The sequence below is a fragment of the Episyrphus balteatus genome, chromosome 2, assembly GCF_945859705.1.
Source record: "Episyrphus balteatus chromosome 2, idEpiBalt1.1, whole genome shotgun sequence".
Lineage (NCBI taxonomy): Eukaryota > Metazoa > Arthropoda > Insecta > Diptera > Syrphidae > Episyrphus > Episyrphus balteatus.
In genome coordinates this window covers 127,790,312-127,809,987 of record NC_079135.1, presented here as the reverse complement: position 1 = coordinate 127,809,987, position 19,676 = coordinate 127,790,312, and the positions used below count along the sequence as shown (strand labels likewise).

The following is a 19,676-nucleotide window of genomic DNA, read 5'->3' as shown; positions in this document are numbered from 1 at the left end:
CAGTTAAGGCCACTACACAAGTTCCGAAATACAAGAGGGAAAATAATTTAAAATACTTGTTCTCCCGTACAACAACACAATACCCAGATACCACGATTATACTTCCAGAATCGGTGCGGTACATCAATCATCCACGAAATCGATGTTCAATTCCACAGTTCATTTCATAAAAATGTAAAACGTCGAGTGAAAAGAGTTAACACCATGTCCCGTTCTGCCCACATACAATGCACCAGCCAGCACCATATCAAAGCAAACGCACCCTGTGCGCTACGCTCACTCATATATTCAGGCAGCCAAAAAAAATCAGACAACAGATTAATCAAAGTTAATCAAAAACAATTTCACAGCGCAGTTTATCCGCCCGCATACAAGGTTTTTAACAAGATTCACCGTTTAACTCTTAAAATTTACCACAGAAAATATAAAATAATAAAAATGGAAACTTATAATCTAAAAGACTTTTTAGTTAAGTCGATTTGGATAGTATTATAGAAGCGTTAAAGCAGACATTTTGTGTGTGTGTGGATAAGATACTTTATCCAAAAGATATAATACTTATCTTTTATTTTCTTGTGGGTGCATTGCGGCAATAACCAGCATCTTTTTTTTTTTTCATTTTCGAAAACCAAAAAAGTCATTAAAAATTTACTTAAATGGTTAAAGTTATAGCTTTGAGTATTCAATTTCGACATTGAAAGACAATGCCAAAGGGCGGGAAATTTGAATTAATCGCCAAAAATTAGATTTCTCTGTGTTGTAATGTTTTATTTTTATTTTTTAAATATGAGTTTTTGGAGCCCCCATGTTGTTAGAAACAAACAGGAAGTTATATTGTGAATTGTAATGCAGTAACATTTAGTCTTTGGAAAGAGTTTAAGAATTCGACTTTATCTGATTTCTAATTTCCGAAACTCGGAAACACTACAAAAAAAAAATTCTTCTTAATAATGGCGTTGAATTGAATTTAAGGAAATTCCAGATTTAGTGAAGGTAATATGTCAAATCTTTTTTTTTAATTTGATGATCGATGCAAAATTCTTTACTTCGGCTTGACCATATTCCATACACACTAAATAGGGGAAATGGAACAAAATGACGGCTCATAACCAGCGGCCAAGAAAGACGTTTTCAACGATATCTCGTTTGTTAAATAAAAATGAGTAACTTAGAAGCTATGAAGGAACAAATGAACAAAAATATGAACAAGAACATACTACATACCAGTCAAACACAAAACCCTTATTTTGGTCCAGCCGTAGAAGGGTAAAAAGACTGTAACCGTAAAAAAGAATACCTGTTAACAGTGGCGTATGCAGAAAAAAATTTGGGGGGGGGGGGCTGAAAAATTTTTCAAACATTTTTGATAAGGTAAATGTAAATTAATTACACGTATAAAATACGTTCAGGAACTCTATGAGTTTCAATATTAAAGACAGAAAGGTACACTTTTTATTCTTTAGGAAAAATATTCAAAAAGTATTTTATTAAACTATCTCCAAATACAACAAGGAATAAAGTAAAAAATCTTTTAGGAACAGTTAAAGATAAAACAGAAACCATTGAAAAATCAGGGATATATTCGGTTATTTGTCAAAATTGTGATGAGGTATACATTGGTCAGACAAGAAGATCAGTGAAGAGAAGATGGTCAGAACACTACAAATCAATTTTTTATGACAAAAAATAAACGAGTCCACTCCTGCCGACCATATGATCAATAACAACCATGTTTTAGCTTTGTTTCGTTTGTTAAAACAAGTAAATAAACCTAAATTATTAGATGCATTTGAAGAAATTTACATAAATAAAACAAAAAATATGAACAAAAATAAAACATTTGAACGATCTTTGCTGCACAAATTTTTAGAACCACTTTCGGCCAAAGAAATATTTGAGACAAAATTCTAGATGCATTTATTCACTTTAACTTTATTATATATTTCGTTTATAACCTTTAAAAATTATTATTAAGAAAAATTTTTTTAAAAAATTTATGTTTAGATTTTATTGACAAAATTATTTAAATAACTTTTTAATTTGCTATACAATCTGAAGATGAGAATTGTTATTCTCGAAAACGTTAATTGTTGAAAATAAAACTTTGTATGAGTATAAGAAGTGTACCTTTCTGTCTTTAAGGTAAATGTAATACAAATTTGTGTCCTTTTTTTATTCATCTTTGATCGAGAGAAAAGCCCTGTGCTGCGGTACTGAAAGTCGTACAGTAGCATTTTACTGCTCCCGACAACTTCGTACTACTGTCTCCTTTCACATTCAAAGTAGCTATTTTTCCAAGTTCTTGTATCCCAAACATTTTACACAAACAGCAAGGTGTTTAGTAACCTTTAAAAAAAAAACACTTTTTCGTTCGAACTTTTTCATGTGCTGAATTCAAAACTGTTTACAGATTAATTCCTATCACGTCTAGTTTTTGAGCTATACTCATCACTTTTTTCGGTATAAATGCCCATATTTCCGCAATTCGACCGAAAGTGAAATGGCATCACTTTTCAATTTCACGTGAAATTGATCTTCGATCGATTTCGAAAACTTCGAAAAAACTTCAAACTGTCAAAACTGAAGGATCATCTATTTTTATTTTGTTTCTTTATTGGAAAAAAGCAGAATTTAAAAGAAAAAATAAGAAGTCACATTTTGCGAGACATATGAAATATGCAAGTGAAATGCAGAACATGGGCGATATTATTGCAAATTTTCAAAGAAAAATGAATTAGATAAAGTGTAAAGCGAATGAGGTTGCAAACAGAGAGGCATGATATTTCATGCCTCATGTGTTTTATGTATTTTGTATTAAATTAACAACAAAAAACATTACAAAACTATAAAAATATAAGTTTTGATAATATTTTGTCCAAAATTGGAGATTCATTGAAAAAGATACCAAGTTCACGAGCAGAAACAAAGCGAATTGAATTCGATCAGAAAATCGAAATGAGCGAAAAAATGTAGAACACCTAATTTCACTATCGGCAACAAAAGTGAATGCTCAAAAAGTGAAATGCAGAACGTAAAAGTCTCAAAAACTAATTTTCAATGAAATTCTTTTGATGTTCAATCCGAAATATATATTTTTTAATAATATGTTCCTTTTTTAATACAAATCAGAAGCACAAACTGGAATTTGCTTAAATAAACCATTAATTATGTTGATCACTAAGATATTGAGATATAAAAAATTTGTATTTCCAATATCTTTGAGAAAAATATTATTTTTGAAAAAAAGTAATATACTCAAGACAATAAAATACGACGTGATTGCATAAGAAGCTTTCCAAAGTTTAACGGTGATGTTATTTGACGTCAAAACAACAAACAAATTATTTGAAGAATTCTGAATTGGACTAAAATCCTGAAAATCCCAAACCTCAACGTCAACTAAGGCACTTACTCAAACAAACACAAACTACCATTTTAGAATTTGGAGGGAGCTCGATCATTTGAGCTGCCTCTAAATCTCTACGATTTACGAAGAAGTTTCAGTTAATTATGTAGATTATGATGAAATCAGCTAAATAGTAACATGATTTTGGAGGCTTGGGGGGGCTTGAGCCCCCTGAGCCCCCCGCCACTGCCTGTTAAGCTGAGTCTATGTTGACAATAGAGGTAAATACAGACAGATTTGCGTCACCCATTTTATTCGAAAGTCATATTTTTGGTCTCAAAATTGTCTACTCAAAAAGCCTTGCCCTTTAATCCAGCTCATATGAATGAATAATTAAGTCTCCATTTTTAATTGTATTTAAAATTTAAATACATGCCTTTGAATAGACAAGACTTTGTCGCTATCCCTGTCCGAATGAAATCCACTTTAAAATGCTAGGAAAAATCTTTTTTTTTTATTGTTTGCATGTCAACATCACATTTATCACGAAAATAAAACTTGTTTACAGCTTGAAGTAAACTGATTTACTAAGGCCGCAGTAAAAATGTTGTCATTTACGCACTTTATCATTTTGACCTCTTTAAAAAGTCTTTTTATACAATTAAAATTCACCTTCCTTTATTTTTTTTAATTAACAGTTAAACATTGATTAATCTAGTACTTTTCATATTAAATGTGCAAAGTCTCCACTTGGGCGCCATTTAACTTTTTGCGGTGAGATTTAATTCAATAAAAAAAAAAAATGGTTCAGATAAAATAAAGTAGGTACTCCTTCCGTTTGAGCATCAAATAAGACGTCCAGATCGTGACTGGTCTATTCCCAAGGCAGATGAAAAGTTTTGCGTACTACCGCAAATAATGAATTTTTATTCGTAGTCTGGAATTTGTGATTGATTCCGATTCTTTGGGCAATCACTATACTCAGCTGGATCATGAGGGAGACTTCATCGCATGTCAATGGGCGAAGTCTACGTCATCGTTGAAAGTTTCAAGTGAAATGCGAATTTAATTGTTGCCCCTTGCAGGCGCACTCAAACTTCGTTAAACAAAAAAAAAAAAAAATCAACTTGCACAAAAGGAATCCAAAACTTATTCACGTTCCAGACAGATCAATTATATTATTATAGAGTTGGTGCTTTTTGTATATAGTTCCACCTTAAGAGTGCCACTGCTTGAGTTTGGCCACCGCAGCCGGTATGCGGTGTTCATGTAGCTCTTGCCGGATTAATTGTTTTATTTGCGTTCTGCGATTTCCACTGATGATGGCAAATAATAATAAAAAACCTACTTTACCTACCCTTGGGGTAGGATTGTGAAAGGTGCATGAAATCGAAATGGGTTTTAATAGAGGGGGCGGTCGGCGATGGTGCTGGAGCCAATATAACTGTAGTTAACTTTAATCGAATTAAAGTGAAATTGCAGCCAAATGATTTATGTTAATTGAACTTTCGCATTCATGATTTTTGTTGTTTTTATTCTGAGAATCTGAAAAAATAATCAAGCAATTGAAAACATATTAATTAAGATTTTTGTTTATTACAGACACACACCAACAACAGCAGAGTGATGAATTGAATCTGGTCAATTTTGTGGGTTGCTGAATGTGTCATCCAAATGAAATAAAAATTAAAAAAAAATTAAATTAAATAATAAAATAAAATACAATAAAATCAAGGGGCACGGTAGTGCCCAGCCAAGTTCTCTAGCAACTTTGGCACTTACTTATTTACAGGAAACAACTCAGGCCATTTTCGACCCCCCTCTAACTTCCACACCAAAGATGCTAGAAATTTCAAACTCGCTACATTTATTGAGCTTGTCAAAACTCACAAAATTTCAGCCTTTTACGATGAGTAGTTTCTGAGATATAGGGCTTCAAAAATCGCAAAAACCGTAACTGACTGACTGACTGACTGACTCACTCACTCACTCACGGACAGATCATCAAAATTATGGAGAACTTCCCGTTAACGTAGAAACTTGAAATTTTACACGGTGATAGGGCTTGTGGTGTATACAAAGGGAAAAATCGAAAATTTGAGATTTTCAATTCAGGGGGCGTGGCATCCGCCCATTTCCGCTGAATTTTCATCAAATATTATAGAGCACTTCTGATTATCGTAGAATCTTGAAATTTGGTAGAATGGTAGAGATGGTAGTTTATACAAAGGAAAAAATTTAAAGTTTGAGAATTTCAGCCAGGGTGCGTGGCAACCGCCCATTTTCACTGAATTTTCATCAAATATAGAGATTTTCAATTCTACAGCCATACCTTGCAAAAAGTAGTGAAATCACAACAAAAACATTACTGTTAAAAAAGGAGCCAAGTTCTTCTATGTTGAAATTATGCTGGCACAAAAAGTACTGAGATGTAAAAGTGTACCAAGTTCTAAAGTTTGGGTTCAAATTCGTATCAATAAAATTTTGATTGTTTACTTGGCAATTTTTGAAATAACTTTAAAAATCGGTAATTAAGAGAAAAATTGTGAAGAGAACAATCAAAATTTTATTGATACGAATTTGAACCCAAACTTTAGAACTTGGTACACTTTTACATCTCAGTACTTTTTGTGCCACCATAATTTCATAGGAGAACTTGGCTCCTTTTTTAACAGTAATGTTTTTGTTGTGATATAATATAACATAAAAAAAATTAAATTAAACAAAATAAAACAAACAAATTAAATGAAATGAATTGAAATGAATTGAAATGGTTTGAAATTAATTGAAATGAATTGAAATGGTTTGAAATGGTTTGAAATGAATTGAAATGAATTGAAATGAATTGAAATGAATTGAAATGAATTGAAATGAATTGCAATGAATTGAAATGGATTGAAATAAAATTAATTGAAATTAATTGAAACAAATTGAAATTAATTAAAATAAATTGAAATGAATTGAAATGAATTGAAATGAATTGAAATGAATTGAAATGAATTGAAATGAATTGAAAAGAATTGAAATGAATTGAAATGAATTGAAATGAATTGAAATGAATTGAAAAGAATTGCAATGAATTGAAATGGATTGAAATAAAATTAATTGAAATTAATTGAAACAAATTGAAATTAATTAAAATAAATTGAAATGAATTGGAATGAAATAAAATAAGTTAATTTAGATAAAATTAAACAATATTACTCAAATTTTTAAAAGAATTAGGTATGCCATTTGTAGTCTATAAAGACCAATTAAAAAAAATATATATGAAAAAGATTCAATCACCAACTTTTTTTTACTCTTTTCATATCTTTATCACGAGTGTTTTCATAATATTTTCATACTCCTCTGCCATTAATATAAATATCCACTAACGTTCATCTAAACTGTATTATTTTCTTCTTTCCAATTCCATTTGGCACAATAATCACTGGTACATGAATATTATGTATTAATTTTATTTTTTCCTGATAGAGAACTCACTTGTTTCCTTCAGGCTAAAATATCTGAACATCCCGCAAAAAAACTGTAATATATGCCTGAAGGCATTCTCTGTTCGTCAAACCATAAGGCACACAAAATATACTCACTTGTCGTTCATCATATAAACGGAAAAGATGAACATACAACAAAAAATAAAATCCTACATCCAACGAAATGTGAACCCTTATTTATCCTGCAGAGTAACGGGTGTATATATATTTTATACGTCCCCTCTACCATCCTCTATTTTCGTCCAACAAGGACTTACTTTGGTGGGTGCAAAACATTATTTTGCCTACCTTTTTTTTTGGTATAGAATCATCTCTACTAGCGGTCGACAGGGAACTATTTCTAATTAAATTTGTATTAAGCGCACAGATGTCGCTCACTCATCCCTCAGGCAAGTCAGCCGGGCAGAATCATCCACTCTCTTCCTCATCGTCATCATTCCTGTATACATCGTTGTTGTAACTCAAAAATAAAATTAAAAAACAAAAAAAAAAAAAATGCAGGGAAGTCCCAGTTTTTTTTATTACGATACGACACAAAACAAAACAACATCCTGGCAGAGAACAAAATTTAGAACGAACGACCTAACCCCTCTAACTCTAACTCAACCACTAATTTTATTTTTTTTCCCACTGAACTCATGCAATGCATAATGTGGTGTTTTTTTTTCGAATAAAACGCCTCCCATTCCGCCCACTAAACAACATACACAGCGCAAAGATGAATGTTTAAATGAATAGGAAAACATCGGCAGTAATAAAAAGGACGAAAGGAATTTTTTTACTTTCTACTCAACAAAAACAACAACAACAACTGCGCGGAGTTCTTTACTGAACTGTTGGGGTATTTTTTTTTATTGGTGAATAATTAATGCCAATTACTGAGAGCGCACTGTGCTAGGACACAATGTACAAGACTAAGCTACCACAAGATATGGCTCAACGTGTGGGTAAGGACAAATTTTAATTACTCTCTCAGATTCCAGGAAAAATTAGGGTGACCAGCTTTGAAAGAATTTTTCAACTCCCACTCCATTAACCTGAAAGTATAATGTTTTTACATGGAATTGGAAAAAAAAAACTTAAAGCTGGTCACACTAATTTTAAGGAAACATGACATTGAACGAAAATAAGAGTCATAGGAAAAATAAGTGTGACCATCTTCGTAAGAATTTTTCAACTCCCACTCCATTAACTTCAAAGTACAAGTTTTTTACATGGAATTGAAATAAATTAATTATAGGCTGGTCACACTAATTTTAAGAAAACATGACATTGAACAAAAACAAGAGTCCTAGCACCCACTTCAAAAAAGCATGGACATGGGATTTTAATTTACAAACATTTTCAAGACAATAAATCGCCAACGTATCCCCCCTCTCTTTCAAAAATGTCCGTCGTGTATATAACCAAAAATGTTCCCAGCATCCAAGGATTTTAGTCCTGTGCAACTGTTGTATATTACAATAAAGCTAGCAACAGCAACAGCAGCAGTTCGTTTGTCCATCCGCCTGTCACATGTTCTGACATCTGAAATTGGGAATCGGACAAAATTAAAAACTTTTCGCCTTTCGTATAAATTCCACAATTCCCTGGTCCTGGGTGCTAAAACCTGCATGGTGGAGACTTGACGGAAGGACGAACGACGACGACGACGAATGCTCCGCTCTGATGGTGATTGTGGAGTGTGTTGGTTACAACGTGTATACTGTACATATCGCTCCCCCTTTTACTCTGTCGACTATTTTACTGCTCTGATGCTGATGTTCTTCGTCCTTGGGAGGGAGCCATTTTTTTTTTTTTTTTTTTTGAAACATTGTTTAGCTGTCAACTAGGAATGTTTTGTTGCTCCCCGGCCCTGGTTAGCCCCGTTAACTCATGCTGCTGCTCCGTTTAGCAGTTGTATCAACACCGGATGCTGATGAAAAATAATCTCCTGTGCCATTCGCACAAGCTGAATGATTTGTTCCTTCCGTCGTGCGTTTGTTGTTGTTATATTCGTCGTTGTCGTCATTCTCATCATCGTCGTCCTATGTGATGAGTTGTCGTATTCTGAAGCGTCATCCCTCTCGTTTGCTTGCTTGGAAAATCAACCAGGATCATCATGTTGATTGGTATGCACATTTCCAGCGTTCTCTGACGGATTGATTGAATTCTTTTAGTGAAAGGACTCTTTGTGTTCTTTTTGTCTCCGATTGACAGGTAGTCCTTGTTTTAAAATGAAATCCCAACAATTTCACTGATGAATGTTGAATGGTTAAATATTGAGAATGTCATCTACCCCCCTCCTACCCTCCCTTTTACAATATAACATAGAATCCTGACTGCAGCAGCTAGTCAATCTATCTAAATGAAATGACGCTGTTAATTATTTTTCTAGTTGGATTGGATTGGAAAAAAATAACGGGAGTATTGGAAATTAAATTTTCGTGTAGAACTTTTGTAGAAAAATATATACAAAATTGCATTTGTGAAGTGCATCAGAACTTTGTATTCGTATATATGCATGGGTGAGCTGATGGATGAACCATATGTGGGTAGACCACAGTTAAATTAGAAAAAAAAAATACAGATTCTTTTAGATAGCGGCAACATAAGGCAATTTTTTTATCTCCAGTATAAAAATTGTCTAGCTTCACAAAAAAATACAATTTCATTTGTTTTTCTTATCCTTTTCAATTTAGCGGACATGTTTTTTTTTGATTAAAATATTTGTTTACATGTCAAACTCTGATGAAATCTGATAGAAACTTACTGCACCCATTCGAGTTTCTAGCTGAATTATTCTTTTTAATCAGAATTTTTAATGAAGTTTTGGATTTATTTGAAGGATATGAAAAAACAGGATAAGAAAAACAAAAATATAATATATAAAATGCAGGACTTTTGGTATTAAAAATCAATATTTTATAAAATAACGTGTACATGTAGGTAATATTAAGTAAACACCAAAGAAATAATTTTTTCTATAAAATGCTGAATTAAGGTAAATAAAATGCACGACTGGGGTCGCACGTACTTGCTCTTGCAGTTCAAAGCACTTTTATGTTAGTCTACTTGTAGATTTTAAAAGCTGGATCTAAATTTAAAAAAAAAATTGATATTGGGGAAGAGCCGACATTTAGGGCAAAATTTTGTAAAATGAAAAAAAAAATTTTTTTGTTATTTGACTTTTTTGAGAAAAATAAAAATGCAGTTTTATTGCCACTGCTTTAAATATTACGTATACAAAGTTAAATCAAAATCGTTAGAGCCGTTTTCGAGAAATTCGTAATATCGTATTTTTTTTGTATGGGAGGTATACGTTCTAAACGAGATATAAAAAAACAAAAAAAAACAAACTTTCAGAATTCCATAAAAATCATCTATACCAAATTTGAAGAAAATCCATTAACCCTTTTAGGCTGTGGAAATGTGTACAGATGGACGCACAGACACACAGACGCTTTTTCGGAATTCTCTATCATCGTAATGTTGGTTTTGATTAAAACCTCAATTTTTTTTTCGACACGAAACCAATACTTGCCCTATAGAGCAAGTAAAAAGATTTATAAGATAGGTACAGGTTTACCAATAAAGCGATAACTTAACAAAAGCTTGATAGAATTAAGAGTTCGAAGATCCGAGGAAGATTACCTACATGTCAAAAATACCATCTCTCAAAAAATAGAACATGAAGAACTCTGTTGATATACTAATACTTTTATATTAGATATAGTTTTGGTCTCATGAACATCATAAAAGTTTTTGAAATCGAATTTAGAACGCTAAATTTTAAAACATGTAAAATAATGCTATCTTTGTTGATCTTAGCTCTTAAAGACATATTTTGAAAGACAAAATAGTTTATAACGGCCTTGAAGCCAATAAAATTTAAAAATAAGTAATTTGAGACTCAAATAAAATCATCAATTTCATCAAAAAGAAAACTTTTTTCAATATACTGTTTTTAGTACAACTTCAAACCCGTTAGTTCCAATTTTTTCCGTTCAACACTTTTCGATTTTTGAACCTTTCCTTTAAATATATTACGAACATTATTTAATCAACATTTCAGTACATTGCACATAGAGGTATTTGCCAGTTTCACGCGGACAAAATTATTTTTTCGGTTTTTCTTCATCGACAAGATAATTAATACTGGAATTAATTAATACTGGAATTAATTGGTCACACAAAAAGTCTCAGGAATGGACGCAAATGGTTTGTTAAAATGCCCATAAATATAGTTTTATTAATGGTATCGCCAAGATAAAGGCCTTAAAATTTAGAAAAAATTATAAGCAATCAGGTTTTGTAATTCAAAAAGTTGAATCTTAAAAAAAACTTGAAATATGGATGCATGAAAAAAAGTAAGCATTTTTAAAACCTAAAAGTTCCAATTTTTTTTACAGATTCAATAAGGTATGAGTTTAACCTTTAGCAAACATTTAATTTTATCACAAAATATTTTGAAATAGTAGGTATAACTTATCTCTTTACCATCACATAAAGTAAATTATTTTTTACGTTTAATTTATATTTAGATTCAACATATCACTTTTTTATCTAGGTATAAAGTAATATAACATTTAGATACATACATCTAATAGAAAGTTTCGTATATCAATATTCCATAACAATTTTTTTCTATAGCCACTTAAAAAAAAAATTGTACCTACTTACTTAAGCACTGTCGCTAAATTCTAATAAAATTTAATTTTATCTTTTGGCTGAAACTCTGAACTCTAGAGCGCTGCTGTTAGTCACCTGGAGTGGTAATCAATTTTAAAACTATAAGACAATGCTGAGTAAGTTATCTAAATTTAGTAGGGTATTGAATTTTTACGTTTTGATCAGTTTAAAATTTCGTGTTTTGTCCGCCTTAATTGACTAAATACCCTTATGAGCATTAATTCAGACACATTAAGTAAGAAAGTTAGACAATTTTTATACAGAAGCATTATTTAAAGTGTATTTCTCATCTTCCAAAAAGAATTTTAAAAGCTCATCCTCCTCGTCCTCCACGGAAGCCAGAAATTAAAATAAAAAGAGGCTGTCTGTAAACCCGGTTTACGGACGATGATTTTACTTGATAACGTAGTCAGAAAACAGGTTGTGAGCTTTTGTTTAAAATGAGTCAATTGAAGAGTTTACTTTTTGAAAGCCAAGTATTTCTTCTTTTATTTTTAAATTTTTATAATGCGCAAAGAGTATAAAAATTATTTATTATTGAAAACAATCATTTTCATCAAAAAAAAGCAAAGAAAACATGAATTTTTATCTTCTCACGTCATTAATTCCATTTTTTTCTCTAACAACCTATAAAAAATCTTATACCATCTGAAAGCTTATTGTCTTAGCTCAAAATAAATATATATACAGGGTGTCCCAAAAGTAATGGATCAAACGAAATATGGTGATAGGCCTCCTTAAGGGCTCTCAGAATTTGGTAACTTGTTCATCCCAAATCCTTACGGTTTTCGATTTAATGCAATTCTTGTGAAATTTCGAAAAATCCCTACTTGGCAACAGTATTTTGATTCCTGCGACCATTATTGATTTTTGTTTTCTAAAATTCTTTTACAAAAACATTGCCAAATAATAAGGAACAATTAATTAATCAAAATATTTTTTATTCCATACGCCATTTCGCTGCAAATTAACTAACAGTTTCAAGTTTGATAAAAAATCAATTTTTAACTTTTAATTGAGAGCAACACGGCGACAAAAATTTCTACGGTGTGAGAATGGTTTATTATTTTAAAAAGTTGCCCTGCTATTGTAGTTTTCAAAAATGTATAAAAGTTTCCAAAGTTGCAGTTAGATCAGAAAATATTACAAATTTGAATTCAACAAAACAGGGTTTTTCAGAACAAAAAACAACCAAAAATAAACACATTTCTCGAACTGTTATTTGTTTATTTTTCTTTGAACAAAAGCGTCTATTTTTGTTTGTATTTTTGCTGTGAAAAACCCTGTTTTGTTGAATTCAAATTGTAATATTTTCTGATCTAACTGCAACTTTGAAAACTTTTATACATTTTTGAAAACTACAATAGCAGGGCAACTTTTTAAAATAATAAACCATTCTCACACCGTAGAAATTTTTGTCGCCGTGTTGCTCTCAAATAAAAGTTAAAAATTGATTTTTTATCAAACTTGAAACTGTTAGTTAATTTGCAGCGAAATGGCGTATGGAATAAAAAATATTTTGATTAATTAATTGTTCCTTATTATTTGGCAATGTTTTTGTAAAAGAATTTTAGAAAACAAAAATCAATAATGGTCGCAGGAATCAAAATACTGTTGCCAAGTAGGGATTTTTCGAAATTTCACAAGAATTGCATTAAATCGAAAACCGTAAGGATTTGGGATGAACAAGTTACCAAATTCTGAGAGCCCTTAAGGAGGCCTATCACCATATTTCGTTTGATCCATTACTTATGGGACACCCTGTATAAGGTCTATGAGACATCTACAAAAAGAGTTAGAATTTTTTGAACTCCATGTATTTTCATCAAAAAAAGCATGAAAAACATTTATTTTTATGTTCTCATGCTATATTTCGTCATGCTTATTGTTTCACCTTTCACATGACGGTTCAATCTTATTTCCAAGTTGCCTACAAGAAAAGTTAGAATTTTTTAAAATTCAACCATGATGTCGAATTTCCAGACTGAGATTACGGTACTTCCCACACTGGTGGCTGTTCTGGGGGCAACAGATCTCCACTGGTGTTTTGAGGTTTTCGCAAGTTTCTTGATTTAACATTGTGTAGCTTGTAGTTAGTCTTCCGTTATGTGTAATATACCAAATGAAAGGTAATTGTATCAGGATGCTCAATAAAGTTTAATCAAAATCAAAAGTTATAACCTGTTGAATTCCAACATTTTATTTTACCGTTATCTTAAAATAATGTTTTTAAAAATGATTGAAATCTCGCACGCATATAGTCCTGGCTATACTCTATCAACCCTCCATATACTTTATTTCTCTATCTGTTAAAGAAAAAAAGATAAAAATAAAAAACGATGAAAATCGGTTAAAAACGCTCAAAAACCTGTTTTTTAAGACTTATTTTTCCTGTTATTCAGTCAAAAATTATTTTAGAAGTCCAATTTTTGGCACATCTATGCGGATAGCCTAGGCCTACCTGTTCTACAAATTCAAGATTTTTGAACGCTCCAAAAAAAAGCTAAAAATAAAAACCTACCCAAAAATACCCCTAAGAAATAGGTGTTTTTCAAAAAATCATATTTTGAAATGCAGTGTATTTAAAAAAAATCCGTATTAAATTCCTATTTTTTTTTCCCCCATCTTTCATCTGACATCTTTAGAATTGTCAAAAAAAATTTCCCCTACCCAAAATCATTTTGAAATGCAGTGTATTTAAAAAAAATCCGTATTAAATTCCTATTTTTTTTCCCCCATCTTTCATCTGACATCTTTAGAATTGTCAAAAAAAATTTCCCCTACCCAAAATCATCATTTTGTCATAGCCCAAACACGTTTACAACGTTCAAACAAAACGTTATAGCTTAGTTTTAAAATTTTTTTGAATTTTTTCTCAAATGCAGTTATTCTTAAATTAATCTCATCTATCTATAGCAAAAAAAATCAATTCTCTACAACTTCGCATTTAGATTTTAGCCCAAATTTCATCTTTCCGTTTAACCTCTGTTTACCCTATTAAATGACGGAATTTTTAAAAATCCTTCATTTGGATTAAGCTTTAGGTTATTATCTTTCAAATAAGCTATAGAAGATTTTTTTATCTCTAATAGTTTATTTTTAATTCTGAATTTAAATTTTTTGCCGCACTGCGAAAGTGCGGAAGTGTAACGTTAGAAAATGGCGTCACTTTTTTGTGGTGGCTGCCATGGTTCATCGATTTATAAGACGTTATATCACGTCAAAAAATTTGAGCTAGTTGAAAGAAATCTCTTCTACTAATTATTAGGAATTCGTGAGATAAAGAGCTTCAAAACTTATAAAAACCGTGGTTAAACACTTCCCGATATCGTAAAAACTTGAAATGGAGAGATTTTCAATTCAGGGAGCGTATCTAGCAGTGCTGTACTTTGTAGGCATTTTCAATTCGTCTATACCTACTTTTTTTTAATGCTTGTAACCTCAGAACTGGACTGAGTGAGCCGATTTGAATGTTTTTTTTTTTTTTTCTTTTTTTATTTGAAAGCTAGTCCTTGCAATGTTTTATTTGGTGCAGTTTTTTTTTTTTTTTGATAAAAAGGATTAGGTATTTCAAAGAATTTTTTAGAGCACTGAAAAAAGTGTAACACTTTCGAAACGTCGAAAATCAAGCGTATATTTTCTATTACCATTAACTAGGTAGCTACTGCTTTTCAGAGTATGCTATTGCAAGAAATTTAACTTTATAGCTAGTTTTACAAGAATGAAAACCTTACTGAGGTACAAATGAGCTTCAAACAGATTATAACATTTTGAGCCTTAATGCACTTTCATTCCAATTCATAATGTTTCTTTTTTTTTTTTCAATTAAAACTCTAAATTTTTCTAAGGTTTCAAAAAATGCTAAATTGTTTTTAGAAATCATTTAAGATACTTGGAATCTATCAAACATTAATTTATCACAATGACCCGATTGACTGATCGCCAGCGTCATCATTCATCAGCCATTCCATCATCTTCATTATTCCACCCAAAGGCATTTACAATGATCTCAGTTTCTGTTTCTTTTTTTGTATTAAAGTTTATTAGAATCAAACGACCACTTGATCCCGCTTCCAAATACAAACAACAAACTCGCGCGATGGCAAAATGGCTTTTAATTTCATTTTAAATCCCCTTTGGCTGACTGCTGGCTGTTACGAGGCTCTGCCTCGTGAGTTACCTCCAATGATGCTCTCTAAAAACTCATTAAGCAACACAGAATCGACGTAAGTACTTGTTAGCCATTTTGCTGGCTTAATCCCCCGATTTTTCGAGCTGCCGCAATCAAATAAATCACGAGATAAGAAGCGCAGCGCGCACAACTCTTCCAAATGCGGCGGTGCGGACGATCAACACTGAATGCCTCTGAAATTGGAGGCAGTAGCTGACGATGGGGCACAGGAAGCTCCCTGCACACACAACCCACCATAATCTCAAAAACCCAAACACACAATGGAACTCAATTCGTGATTGACATGAACTCATGAAACCTTGGTGCTGCTACATCGCGCAGCGATCTTTGGGCTCAGAGGGCTTATATTTTTGTTTTTTTTTTTTTAACTTCATTGCGCACAGCGCCAGTTGATTTGCAACGTTACGTTGGACGTTGATGGAAAACCCCCTCTTTCCACCAAAACTCTTATACTACTAGTAGATATGCCCACATAATAACAAACGAACGACCTACGAGTCCAGATTTATCTGGGCATTTATTGTGATTGATGTGATGGATTCTCAACTTTATTTCATTATTCCTGCCTTCAATTATAGTTAATTATTATTTAAAGTTAATTATTGGTTCGGCATTGTTTAATCGCACTGGATATTATATGGGCAAGGGAGTTAAGGAGATGGAAAAAGAGCAGTATGGAGGCTTTGCAAGAAAGATGTACAACGATTTCCCATAAATTTTGGCTTAATCTCTGAAGCTGCAATAAGGTCTATCGACGATGCGATGAGATGAGCCAGCGATGGTTCATCGGAGGCTTTGAAAGATACATACCAGTCTTTAGATTCCATCCGCTAGTTAACCAAACGAAACTGTATGATGTAGCTACTGCTACTGTGATCGTTAGTAGTGATCTGTTCTGTTATAAATCGCGTTGATGGAACTTGAGTTAGAAGACTGGCAGATGGATTCCAAAAAAAATTTCATTTCATTTTGTTGGATAAATATTTGTGCAATCATTACTGCAAAAAAAGCGCTTAGCAGTTCATCCGACTCTTTCAAAAATCACTAACTAAAAACCAAAAAAAAAGTTACTAAAATGCAAAACGGAGCCCTGTGGCACACCAACATACCAATTGCACTGATTGATCTGAGCAAGTTGCAAAAATACCTTATTAATTAGATTGTTAGATGCAGAATAATTTATTAACTCTGATTTAACCCTTTCCACCTTAAACAAAGGGGTATATATATGTATATTATTATATAAACACCTTAGGTAGGGGGCCCTCACGAGTAAAAATGAAAATTGAATTTTTAAAGAAAAAAATTTAAAAAATCTTGACCGACGCACCACCGCCGGTAGGCGTAAAATTTCGGCACACCACCGCATCCCCGCTGCACCATTTAATTTTGAATGAAAAAATCGCTGCACCATGATACATAACTTTGGATCATTGAAAAATAAAATTCAAAAAAAAAAACGAGTATCCAGAGGACTTTCAATTAGAAGTATAGTGCTTTAACCACTCGGTCACCATGTCATGTTTGTACGAACTGGCAATTTGTTGCTTAAGTCAAAATAACTTTGAAGACGACTTAAACAATTGTATAAGTTAGAGAATAGAATTTTTGATCCTAGTACAGACGTGGTGCGGCGGTGTTGCACAGAATTTTGCATTCAAAATGAAATGGTGCGGAGGTGGTGCAGCGATTTTTTTTCATATTTTTTCATTTTTCAAAATGAAATGGTGCGGACGTAATGTGGTGCAGCGGTGGTGCGGCGCAATAGAAATTTCTGATAATGGTGCGGACGTGGTGCAGCGGTGGTGCGGTGGGATTCCATTTTTACTCGGGCTATTCCCAATAAGGAACACTTGTCAGAAAACACAGAAACGAACAATTAATGGGACTTTTTTTGATTTGCATATATAGACCATGTCTGCAAGAACACATAGAATTTATGCCGGGACTTGGAGTTGATTGAAGTTTGTCGAGATCATAAGTAGTACCAAATTATAAAAAAGTGTGTTTAATGTTCTTTTCTAACGATTTTTTCCACGATATTTAAAAGCCTTTTTCATGAGTTTTAAAAGCCTTGCATGTTCCTAATAAGGCCCAACTAAATAAGGGATGGGCCTTTTTGGGCACACGCAAATTTTGTTTTTAGTTTAGGTATTGTATTTATTATTTATTTTTAATGTGTTCTTCTTAAGAAAACTGAGTGGGCCAATAAAATCATAAACTTTTTAGTTTACTCGGTTATTTTCAAAAATTTGGCAGATATTAAGTAAAATCTGTTTGGTGGCTGGTGGGCCTTATTTGGCGTTCCTACCTTATACAAACAACATTAGCTGCAGGAGAAAAGGTGACACCATTTTGTAATCCTGTTTCGGTTCTTTTTCAGATGGAACTATTTGACCATCAGAATTTTCCTCCGCCGCCGGTGGGCTAGGGTTAGGATACAATTGATTCCATTCCTTAGTGTAAGTGATTCCATTAGGATCAACGCACTGATAAGTCATTTCACAACAGTCAGGATACGATTTCATAGAACTTTTGTCTTCGATCAATGTGCAATTTGGAAGCGAAATGCGTCCGCATCTGCGTACGAAACAACGAAGGTGTTTAGTTCAATTGCTTTGACACAATTTATTCTTACCCGTCAACCACAATTGATCCATCATCACGACAGTTGGTATTTTGACATACCATTGGCACCTGACTGTTACCCTTTGGCAAAATACGTCCATTAAAGAAACAAATTCCAGGAGTTCCTTAATAAATTTTTTTGTTTGAATCGGACAATGTTGCTGAATATTTGACTTACTGAAACTAGCTGGAATAATGTAGGAATACCCATTGCATCCAACGAAAAATGCAAGTAAAATCAATGCTTTCATTTTTTTTATTTTTTAAAGTCTTCTATACTTTGTTTTAAATTTAAAGTAAACAAACGACTGTTAATCTTGTAAATAATCCTTCGTCTTTTATACGTAGCTTATAGCCGGATTACCTTGTTTTTCATTTCTTTTTTTTGTCACAACATAAAAGTGTATTATCAAAAAAATTCCATTAGTACATCGATAATCTTGAAAAAAAAGAGAATTAATCTACTAAATTGCGTCAGATAGACACTAATTGTTCGAATCTTTTTTTTTATTTTTATAGCTAGGTCATGGGGTTGATTTAATGAAGAAAAAATAAAATCAGCTATATAAGTAAGAATAATTGCTTATGGATTGTTTTGTATTTTTGATAAGTATTTTGTGATATTGATTTTTTGGTGACTAATTTTTTTAAACTTTTACTTTTCTTTCTTATTGTCATGAATGGATTAACTTAAGTAAATTTTGTTTTAATGATCAATCTAAGAGATAATTGATTTTTATGTGAAAAGTGACTCAATTTGAATTAAATTTCCAAATATGGATGGGGTGGGGGGGTCGCACGAACTTGCTCTTAGAGTTAAAGTTGCTTAAATTTTTAAGACTTTTTATATAGAAATTTGGAAAAAATAAAATAAAATTCTTTTAAAAAAAAAATTAAATAAAATCTGAAATTTAATTGCCCTCCAAAACAAGTATGCAGTCTTGATTGATATATTAACATGCATTTAAAAAAAAAAAAATTCAAAATCGTTAGAGCCGTTTTTTAAAAAAACTAATTTCTTATAAATAATTTTTTGGAAATAAAGTTTTAAAATAAAATTGGTATGCCATTTTGTAGAAATCACTAATCAACATCAAAAAACAAAATTTCAAAAAAATTCAATGTCCCGTTTTCGAAAATTTGATTTTTCAAAAAAAAAATTTCAAAATTTTTTTAAAAATCCAAAAATTATTTTTTTGGAAATTTTATTTTTGGTTTTTATTTTAATTATATAAATGCTTTTTCACAAAAAGTTTCGTTGAAATCGAATAAGCAGTTTCGGAGATAATCGGATTTGAAAAAAACCGTTCTATGGCAGGTACCGTTAATAATGATTTTCAAA

At 31.9% G+C, this 19,676-nt stretch overlaps 1 protein-coding gene across 1 annotated transcript; it reads right to left on the bottom strand.

Moving 5' to 3' along the window:
- Positions 1-17,999: 17,999 nt before the first annotated feature.
- On the bottom strand, positions 18,000-18,659 carry LOC129912494 (uncharacterized). Its single transcript, XM_055990759.1, has 3 exons — positions 18,513-18,659; positions 18,345-18,459; positions 18,000-18,286 (listed from the first exon to the last, which is right to left on the bottom strand). The coding sequence occupies exons 1-3, from the start codon at positions 18,583-18,585 to the stop codon at positions 18,019-18,021; spliced, it is 456 nt and encodes a 151-aa protein (XP_055846734.1). The 5' UTR covers positions 18,586-18,659; the 3' UTR covers positions 18,000-18,018.
- Between the last annotated feature and the right edge of the window lie 1,017 nt (positions 18,660-19,676).

Bases quoted from the DNA above. Each gene is read 5' to 3' on its own strand.
- LOC129912494 (XM_055990759.1), bottom strand. From the start codon at position 18,585: ATGAAAGCATTGATTTTACTTGCATTTTTCGTTGGATGCAATGGGTAT. The intron at 18,460-18,512 runs GTAAGTCAAATA...AAATTTATTAAG, and splicing joins CATTATTCCAGCTAGTTTCA to GAACTCCTGGAATTTGTTTC. The intron at 18,287-18,344 runs GTAAGAATAAAT...TTTCGTACGCAG, and splicing joins GGATCAATTGTGGTTGACGG to ATGCGGACGCATTTCGCTTC.